The sequence below is a fragment of the Gadus macrocephalus genome, chromosome 5 (assembly GCF_031168955.1).
Source record: "Gadus macrocephalus chromosome 5, ASM3116895v1".
Taxonomy (NCBI): Eukaryota; Metazoa; Chordata; class Actinopteri; order Gadiformes; family Gadidae; genus Gadus; species Gadus macrocephalus.
Window position 1 is genome coordinate 1,437,568 of NC_082386.1, and position 10,705 is coordinate 1,448,272.

The window sequence follows — 10,705 nt, forward strand, 5'->3', positions numbered from 1 at the left end:
CCATGGCGACCTTAATGAGACCTTCTATGTCGGGGAGGTGGATGAAGGTGCCAGGAAACTAGTTCAAACCACCTATGAATGCCTTATGCAAGCTATTGATTCAGGTAAGGTTCTAACGCCATGTGACCTCCAGGTGGGATTAGCTGTCCCACTACAACACCCCAGAACCTGCCCTCTAGTGTCTGTCCAGGGGATGGATAGTGCAGCCCACTCATGGTGACCATGGTCGGCTGATCCAGCCATCATACGTTGTGTAAACACAGGCTCCAGATGCCTGTTTGCTCTAAACAAGGGTACCAGTGCAGAAGGAGGGGCTTAATATTGAACCTTGTGGGAGGAGCCTGGCAGCAAAAGCACAATGTGTATCGTCTCTAGAGATCCTGTCATTATCTGGAGTGATGGAAGGAAAGAACACAGCCTTTACAATGACGGCAATGTTACTGGGCAACCGATGGTATAGGGAGGAATCGGCAAAAAGGGAATATAAGAAAACAATCCCCCCACTAGTTGCATAATGTAATAATACGTGATTGTAATTCTCTTTTCCATTCTACAGTGAAGCCTGGGATTCGCTACAGGGAACTAGGTAACATCATCCAGAAACACGCTCAGGCCAACTGCTTCTCTGTGGTGCGGAGCTACTGCGGCCACGGGATCCACCGACTGTTCCACACCGCGCCCAACGTGCCACACTACGCCAGTGAGACACACACACACACACACACACACACACACACACACACACACACACACACACACACACACACACACACACACACACACACACACACACACACACACACACACCCAACGTACCGCACTAGGCCAGTGGAATGCATACATGCACACCTTTGAAGAGTGTATTTGGACACAGAGCTCTATTTGTTTCTATTCTTCTCAGAAAACAAAGCGGTCGGGGTTATGAAGCCTGGCCACGTGTTCACTATCGAGCCGATGATCTGTGAAGGTAGGTGGTTCGGTCACTGAGCTCTACTTAGCATACTAATATACACTATATTAATATATACCAAGCTCTACTTAGTATACTAGTATATCCTGAGCTCTACTTGGTTTCCTTAGATATGCTCCTACTTGGTGTCCTAATATGTCCTGATACTTGTGTTGTATTGACCCGTTCCCCAGGAGGCTGGCAGGACGAGACGTGGCCCGACGGCTGGACGGCGGTGACCCGTGACGGGAAGCGCTCAGCCCAGTTTGAACACACCCTGCTGGTCACAGAGACCGGCTGTGAGATCCTGACCTGCCGATTGGACGACAAGGGCGACGCCCACTTCATCAGCCAGACTTAAGGACTCTGATTGGATGATACATCTCTAGTTCAGAGACACAGAAATACAAGTTGATACGCACCTCACAATAAGTGGGTCCTTCTCCCTCATCTGTGGCTGTCCTCATTCTTAAATTGATATTTTGGTCACTCCAATGTAACAGAAGTTCTTGAATGTGTTTTCGTACCAAGTGTGGATCAGTTGTTTCACCATTGGGGATTATTCTATAAATCTCACATTTAGTGATGAGTTTGTGTGTTCTAAAAGTGGTACTTTTAAATCCAGTTCTCTTATGGCTGTCGTGACAATTGGCAAAAATAAACGATCAATCTTAGTTTCTAGCAGCCAGTTTCACAAAGCAGACTACAGAGACTCAGAAATACTACTGACCACAAACCTTCCCTAAACCCCCATTTACTTTATAAAATGTTGGCTTTTGAAATAATGTCAGAAATGTAATTGAATAACATTTAGTCTTTCAAGTGCTACAATTTGTAATATTCTTTGTAGTGCCTGTTTGGTGCTTCATGAGTCAGATTCCTTGTGTAGCAAATCAAGCCTTAACATTAAAAAATATTTGCTGGATTATATAATCTTTCTTTCTCAGTCCAGTCCTTAAAATTAGATGAAACATCCAATATTTTCAGTTAGACTAAAGCTACTGGTCTACTTCAGGGAACCATTTCAAAGAGTTAATTTTTTAGTTGCACTGATGGGACTGCTTCAAAGTATAATGAAGAAATAGGAAATTATGATTATACAATTCTATATTAAGTAGAAGAGTATGGTGCAAATCAAGTATCAACCATCGGCATAACATTCCAATTTAATTCATATTTTAATGTCTTCAAATCCTCTAGGAAATTCATAAAATGTTCCTTCCATCATTAGGTAAAATGGTGTTGTGGCCTTCGGTGTATCTAGTAGTTGAGTACGACACGAATACTGGAAGATAAAACAAGATTAGACAGGGTGAGCATAGGCTCAGAAAGTGTACATGGTCTTTCTCATAGCCACATCTCTTGAGGGATAAATCAGACTAAGACCACTGCATCTTCAAACAGAATTGTATAACGTCATGTATCATGTGCATAAACTTAATGTATTGTTTTCACTCTTCTAAAGAAACAACTTACCATTTCCCAGCACCCATGAGATCAAAACCCTCATGGATCTTCTCAAAGGGCAGAGTGTGGGTCACAAATTCATCCACCTTCAACTTTTTGTTCATATATTCTTCAACGAGTTTTGGGACGCTTTCAACACTCTTATACCCTTGAAAAAAAGAGATATAAATTGATCGATGGGACACTGGAGCGAAATTCCTGAATTTCCCTCCAAGGATGAATAGTGTGCATACATTTCATTATAAAGGTGCTTTCAAATTGACCCATAGTGAGATATATCCCATTAATTTCAATGTCCACTGGTGGAATATAAAGCCAACATTCCATATATTTGGAAATTCAGGAATTTTCTGAAATGTTATTTTGCAAATTCCCACAGGTACACAGACAATCAAAGCATAGACAACTTCCATGTGAAGAAACACTGCTTCTGAAATGCAAACATTGGCATAACAATTTGGTCCATTACTGGCAACCCTACTCCCAACTGTATACCTCCAAATGCTGTGCCTTTCCATGTGCGCCCAGTAACCAGCTGGAAGGGGCGTGTGGAGATCTCCTGCCCTGCGGCCGCCACCCCGATGATCACACTGGTACCCCAGCCTTTATGACAGGCTTCAAGGGCTGCTCTCTGAAGAAGACCCATGAACAGATAGACAAACGGTACTGAAACACTGCCAAACAGATGGGCCCAGAGGCCTCTGCACAGAGCTCAGCTGCAACACTTTCAAAAAAGGTATTTATGTATATAATGTGCAATATTGTATATGTATTAGAATATATAATGTAACGTTTTTCAATCATAGGTAAAAAAGAATAGTTAAAAAAAATTACATTTCTATTGAATACAGCATTTGCTCATTTCCATTTTATCTACATTTAATACTGTCAATCATTTTGGAATTCAGGTTTGTAATATCAGAAGTTAGACTTTGCTTAGTATATTTAGCAAAATCTAAATGCAAGAAGGTGACATAAAAATAACAGTTAAATATTGAACCAGAACAAATTAAATGATAAAGAATGTAGGCCAAGTATGAGGCATGTACACTAAACATACCATGAGTTTGATTTATACACTTCAATTATTGTACTTGCCATGATCGCTGTGTTTCCTACACACTCAAAAGAGTAGTCAACCCCGCCGTCTGTCATCTCCACCAGGACCTGCTCGACGGGCTTGCTGTGATCTTTAGGGTTCACCAGATCAGTGGCACCGAACTCTTTAGCGATACGGAATTTATCTGGGTTGACATCAATGGCGATGATTCGGCCAGCCCCGGCCGCCTGGCACCCCATGATGACTGCAAGACCCAGAGCGCCGAGACCGAAAACAGCACAGGTCGATCCCGCCTCCACCTTGTGGAAGCGACAACCCACACAATGGTCTTGCCATGATGTGATGCTAGGTAATGTTCTTCTCCTTTAAATTTCATATTTCTTTAAATGAAAACGGTACACAATGAAAATATATTGTTGGATCTCAAATGATCCAAACAGACCTTGGCAGTGTTGAGAGCGGCTCCGTAGCCGGTAGAAATGGCACAGCCCAGCAGGCAAACCTTATCCAGAGGGGCCTTCTCATGCACTTTGGCAAGAGATATGTCAGCCACGACGGTGTACTCTGAAAAGGTGCTGCAACCCATGAAGTGGAACAGGCTCTGGCCGTTGCATGAGAAGCGCGAGGTCCCGTTGGGCATTAGGCCTTTGCCTTGTGTCAGCCTTGAAAAGAAAATGTTGGCAGTGCAGATAGATAAGTTTAGCTATCGGGGAACATGATTACAAAATACATTGGATGATATTTCTAAACCAGTTCACAGACCTGATCTTTTGACACAAGTTAGTTTTGGGATTCTTGCAGAACTTGCACTCTCCACACTGCGGGACGTAGAGGGGGATCACTGCATCACCTTAAAGATAAATCTGTAATTATAATCCTCACCATCCCTGCATGTATTATGCGGCATTATGTTGGTGTGTGCCATTTAATCTGGTCCAACGACTGGATTAACCATCAATGACGCCAGGCAATAGATCATTCATAGATATCTAATCCATTTTATAAACCTATATTATTTTATCATATTCTTCTCTTTACCCCAATAGCTGTATACAGCGGTATTAATATATTAATGTAGGGCCTGATTGTTTTTCTGCCTTGACGTGCACTGTTTCTTTTTCTTTAATTTAGTGCTCTAACACCCTGACGTTCCCACGGCATGCATTTTTTTTGATTTTATGTTATCTTAAAATAACACATGAATTCAGTCCTATTACAATAACAAATGCCATTGCATTCATGTCATTGTTTGTGATATTCACTCGATGTGAGGTTAGAATACCTGATTTGAACTTTGTCACTCCCTCGCCAACACTCTCGACGATCCCAGCACCCTCGTGTCCCAGAACGGAGGGGAACACGCCCTCGGGGTCAGAGCCGCTCAGGGTGTAGGCGTCAGTGTGGCAGATCCCCGTGGCCACAATCTACACACACACACACACACACACACACACACACACACACACACACACACACACACACACACACACACACACACACACACACACACACACACACACACACACACACACACACACACACAGTACTGACTAACATTACTCAGTTAGTGACAAAAAATATTTATCATACCAAAACTTTAATTGAGTAAATGAATACAGTGGTACCGGATAATCGTTTGTTTACCTTAACACGGACTTCTCCAGCCTGCGGTGGAGCCACTTCCACCTCCTCCATGGAGAGAGGTTTCCCAGCCTCCCACGCCACGGCAGCTCTGCATCGTATTGTCTTCAGAACATACAGAGAATAATCCAGATTGAATACACACGAGTGCCCTGGTTTTCATGTATTCGGGGTCCAGAATGAAAACCGGCCACCAGGCAATGGCTGACCGATTTTGACCATATGGCAGGTCAAAAAATGCATGGTTATATATTAAAACAATTTTTTCCAGTCTGGTAAAGGACATAGAAAAAATTCTAGTTATTCAAAAAGTTATACACTTATTTTTTTTACTTGAATTATTGGGCCACAAACTGTGGTAGGGTCGCAGAGCACAAACTTTTAGGAAGAAGACCATGAATAAATTAACGTATTTTCATATTTCAATTACTTTCTATTTAATTCAATTTAGCGTCACTTGTTGTAGCTTTTTACTCGCGCACTGTTTTAACAGTTCATGAAGGCATTGTTTATTAGCCTACTGCAAAACTTATAGAAACAACATGGTGCGGATGATGTAAAAAAAATAGACTGTATAAAACACAACATATAGGCTGTATAACACAACATATTGGCTGTATAAAACGCAACATATATAGGCTGTTTAACGCACAACATAAACGCTGTATAACACATTACATATAGGCTGTATAACACACAACATATAGGATGATGCAAAGTGGACATTTTGTGAGAAGCTCAATCTTGAGCTTCAAGGATTGGTGGACATTATGGTGACGCAAGTCTTATCCTTGGATATTTTCGTCAAGAGTTGGAAACATGTTGAAACCCAGTGAAGCAAGCCGATGTGCTACTGCGCCACAGTTTGGCCCGCTGCAGACATGTTACAAGACGGTTTTCCTTTCATAAACAGTTGCCCATTGTTATGTCCCACGTTTAATGTGTTGTATTAAACAATCACATTTGCAAAATATTGTCGCAACATTACGAGAATAGAAATGATAATCTGATGCGTCGCTCTCTATGCAGATGACAAGCAATTTAAAGCCAACATCCCAAAGCTGGCATTTATTAATGCATCTTATCGATGCATTAATAAGGTGCATTTATTAACGCATCTTATTTTATTATTGACTTCATAAAATATATGTTTATAGTAGTTTCCTATTAATTATTAATGCATCTTATCCATATTGGTGATAATGTGCAGCAGCGGACTTCATAAGAGTTTCCTTCACAGTCCACATTCACATCCAAGGCATTCGACCTATTTTTAGTTCCTTTCAATAGTTCGTTTTTCGGCAGAGAAACTAGAAACCTAACTTACTTGGATCACTCGTCGTCAAGCAGTGCTTTGCTTTATTTTAATTTTTTATAAACTTAACAATTTATGTTAAGTTATGTAGTTTGGAGCAATCGGTTTTTGTTATGCTTTTTTCCGGGTTTTATTAAAAGATAGCAACTCTTACCTTCCCGACATTTGCCATTTTTAGACGCCGCAAAAACTTTGATCTGTAACCGATCCAAAGTGAGATCGAATTTATAGTCATCGTGTGGTGTGGCGCCACACCCACATGTCAGCTGACCACCACGGCCCAGGAAACGGTCAAGCCCATGGAAACGGTCGACATGCACATGCAACCATAGGTTCCGGTGTTACACCCAATTCTGCGACCCACCGAAAAAGGGGCCCCCATGGGGCGCTGTTGCACATTTTCTGCAACATGCACGTTTGCATTATTACAAAAACATAAATAAAACACAAGATCTCCCCCCACCGGTGGGTCTTTCTTTTCTTGATACCAACATTAATTCTAAACAGCGTTTTTGCACAGTAGCCTATAATAGGAAATGCTCAAAGGTAAATCAGCTTAATTTAACACTGACTGTAGCTTTTAATGGGTAAAGAAGCAATGGTGAAGGACCATACTAAACGCCCTATCATTGTATGGGTCTGTAAAATGCTAAACAAATCAAAACAAATGTATTTATTAAGCACCTTTTATCAAAAGGTAATTGGTTGGGGGGAGATCTTATGTTTTATTTATGTTTTTGTCATGCCTGTCTACGTTTCAAACTCGCGCATATTGCAAAAAATATGCCACAGCGCCCCCTGGGGTCACACTTTTCGGTGGGTCGCAGAATTCGGTGTAACACCGGAAGTTAAAATCCCTTTCATATTCAGGTTATGATCTTCTTTAATACAATAGAGTGGCGAAGTCACAGCCCTTCCGGTAGGGCTCATGGGACCTATGAGATCGAAAAATATGAATGGGTGTCAATGGAGAGAAAATAATTATTTTCTGGTCCCGGTCTTTATATGCCCTGGATTACACATATGTTGTTTGTGGATTTAAAGGATAATTTTTCATGCAAAGAGTTCGACCGTTTATTGTGCAATTGTTCAGATAAAGGCTGTAGAGAAAACACAACGAGAAAGACTACACGGCTCGTATGTGACGTCACGCTCCCTGCGACTGGCGTGGAGAAGACCGACAATCTTCCCATCGGCATAACTGAAACTCTGCACGTGCCCCGACTTATAATGGTTTTCACCTCTTTCGATGCTTTTATCCTCCCCTTGGAAAAAGCGGTGAAGTGGGGCAGAGAGATCGCCATCTCTGTGCCGAGTTCCAAGGGCGGGTGTGGTGACGTATATCATATGCGTCGAGAGCAGCGAAGAGCTGTAGTTCACAAAGCGGCCTCACATAAAACCTAAAATTATCAAACTTCTTCACGAACATTTTTAGTTTTCTTTGCATGAAAAATTATCATTTAAATCCACAAACAACATATGTGTAATCCAGGGCATATAAAGACTGGGACCAGAAAATAATTATTTTCTCTCCATTGACACCCATTCATATTTTTCGATCTCATAGGTCCCATGAGCCCTACCGGAAGGGGCGTGACTTCGCCACTCTATACGGATGGCTTTGTGCTATTTCTAGATTTTTTACAAGGCTTTTGATTGTGTTGAATATCCTTTTTTGCTGGAAGCATTCCACTTTTTGGGCTTCGGGAAAATGTTCGTAGTGTTATTAAGATGTTTTATACTGATATAAGCAGTTCTGTTTCCCTGAATCCTGGATTTACCCCTAGGTTTGAAGAACTGCGAGGCATCCGACGGGGATGCCCTATTTCCCCAAAGCTTTTTATATTGGCAACCCAATTGCTAACAGTTCTTTTCAATCATACCACGGAAATAGAAGGTATTACTTTCTTCAATAAGGAATTTAATATAAGTCAATTTGCAGCTGATACATCCATATTTTTTAAAGATAAATTAATGGTAGATAAATCCCTAAATACAATCTTTTTTTTCAAAAGCTTCAGGACTCTTAATATAAAAAAAAATTGAACTTCTCCCCATTCATACAAGTGACGACTCAGTCATTGCTTCAATTAGAGTTCAACCTGAGGTGAAATACTTAGGAATAACATTATCTAAAAACCTTATTAGAAGAGAAGACGTTAAAGGCACCCAGTGCATCTTTCGAGGCTTAAAAATGAACATTCAATTTCTAGTCTTTTTTACACGTAGTAAGTTTCAATAACTCCATACCATTACATACCGACATTCAAGCAGCAAAGATGAGATGTCGTTGTGTGGTGAGAACTGATAGAAAATCGATAACAACAACAATGCCGCCATTTTCTTTATTTTTTGTAACCTACAATAAATAAAGCAGGCTTGACTGGAAGCAGGCTTCCAGTCAATGGAAAAATGGCTTCTCCCCACCGGCGATTGTTGTTGTTTACGATTTTCTATCAGTTCTCACCACACAACGACGTCTCATCTTTGCTCCTTGAATGTCGATATGTAATGGTATGGAGTTATTGAAACTTACTACGTGTAAAAAAGACTAGAAATTGAATGTTTATTTTTCATTGAATGTTTACATAAAGTTGCACTGGGTGCCTTTAATGTTTCAAATCGTATAACAGATGTGAAAAACTCCCTCAGTCACTGGCTAACAAGAGACCTTACAATTTTTGGAAGGATAATTTTATCTAAAGCAGAAGGTATATCTAAATTAATCTATCCTTGTCACTCCTTGTTCGTTTCTAACAGCAATATTAAAAAAGCCAATTCAGTTATTTTCCAGTTAATATGGAGAAACAAAACTCATTATATTAAAAGATCTTAGTTGGTGAGAGAATATGAGAAGGGTGGTGTTAGAGCTCTTGACTTTGAAGCATTGGTCGGTACCTTTAGGATAAATTGGATTAAATCGTACTGGTCTCAGGCTTATTCAATGTGGTTTCGTGCTCCTAGATCTTTGTATAACAAATTGGGGGGTTTAGACTTTCTTCTAAAACGTGATTTTGAGGTCAGCAAAATTCCCATTAAGCTTTCTAATTTCCACAGGAAGATGATGTTTACCAATAATTTGTCTCCCCACTGCTCAACTCTATGGAATAATAGAGTCATTCTCATTAATAGAAAATCGATATTTAAAAATGATTGGTTTGAGAGAGGCATGTTTGTAACTGATTTATTGGATTGTGATGGTAACATTCTGGATGATCATACTTTTATACTTAAATATAACTTCAATAGGTTTTGTAAAGCAATCCAATTACCTTTGATTATTTTGATTAAAAATGTCTTGTTGTACTCAAATGTTAAGACGTTATTACCAAGTTTAGTTATCGGAACATTTAATTTGTCTGATTTTAACAAGGTAATTGGCATAGTTTTAAAATCTAGGATATCATGATTATCACAGCACATATTAAGGTCCCAGATTCAGCAGTCTTATCCATTACACATAAAGCATTTCACAAATTTATTAAATGGCCCGTCTCCCCTCAAGTTAAAGAAACTCATTTTGAGATTATTAATAATGTTTACCCAACAGCCGCATTTCTTCTTTATAAAAGGTTTAGTTTTGAAGTTGCCCCCTGTAATTTTTATGGCGAGTGTGAAGAAACCTTAGAACATGTTTTTTTTATGCCCCCTGTCCCAAACTTTTTGGTCTGATATAAGAAATTGGCTATCAATAAAAGTACATGACATTCCAACCTTTGATATCTCTCACATTTTCATTTTTATGGATAATTTGAATGCATCTGTGTCTGACATGATTAATATTATTTTACTTTTGGGTAAATATCATCTTCATTGCTGCAATTGGAGAAATAGCAAACCCTCCTTTAACTGGTTTCTAAATGATTTTAAGCGTTTTTTCTTGTCCTTAAAAAATATACACTCTAGCAGGATTGCAAGGAAGATAAGTGTAGATTTTTTCAATTTTTTTGTTATTTTGAAGATTAGTCCTTTTGGGACCTTGACGTTGCTTCATGTGTTATAATTTGATTGTCTTGTAATTGTAAATCTGTCTTGCTATGGATCCCCCTAGGCCTTCATAATTTAGTTTTTCTTTTGTTTTGTACCGGGTTGTTTGTCCCCTTACGAGAAGTTGTATTGTTTAATAACTGTTTTGTCGTAAATGTTCAATAAATAAAAAATAAAGATCTTCTTTAATAGGTCCATGGTTATGATTCAAAGCCATAATGTCGTAACTATATTGTGAAACGATGGTATAAGCTTGTGTAGCGTTAAAGTGTTAAAAACACGTTTT

At 39.6% G+C, this 10,705-nt stretch overlaps 2 protein-coding genes across 3 annotated transcripts in view; one reads left to right on the plus strand and one right to left on the minus strand.

Annotated features, from left to right (window-relative positions):
* The window catches only part of metap1 (methionyl aminopeptidase 1), a 14,848-nt gene extending 12,966 nt beyond the window's left edge, over positions 1-1,882 (plus strand). Inside the window, exons 8-11 of the mRNA XM_060051146.1 lie at positions 1-104; positions 557-700; positions 902-967; positions 1,144-1,882. The exon at positions 1-104 is cut by the window's left edge and continues 28 nt beyond it. Coding sequence (XP_059907129.1) covers positions 1-104; positions 557-700; positions 902-967; positions 1,144-1,310 — 481 coding nt within the window. The 3' untranslated portion in view covers positions 1,311-1,882. The remainder of the gene's footprint in view (positions 105-556; positions 701-901; positions 968-1,143) is intronic.
* A 215-nt stretch (positions 1,883-2,097) lies between these two features.
* Positions 2,098-6,759, minus strand: LOC132457125 (alcohol dehydrogenase class-3 chain L). Of its 2 annotated transcripts, none has more exons than XM_060051170.1 (9): positions 6,587-6,759; positions 5,121-5,222; positions 4,759-4,900; positions 4,239-4,326; positions 3,919-4,138; positions 3,515-3,775; positions 2,912-3,047; positions 2,426-2,564; positions 2,098-2,234 (listed from the first exon to the last, which is right to left on the minus strand). In XM_060051170.1, exons 1-9 carry the CDS (start codon positions 6,665-6,667, stop codon positions 2,210-2,212), a joined length of 1,194 nt encoding a protein of 397 aa, XP_059907153.1. In that variant the 5' UTR covers positions 6,668-6,759; the 3' UTR covers positions 2,098-2,209. The 2 variants fall into 2 exon arrangements, with proteins under 2 accessions (XP_059907153.1, XP_059907154.1); XM_060051171.1 differs by having other exon boundaries at positions 2,912-3,043; positions 3,511-3,775; positions 6,587-6,756.
* Between the last annotated feature and the right edge of the window lie 3,946 nt (positions 6,760-10,705).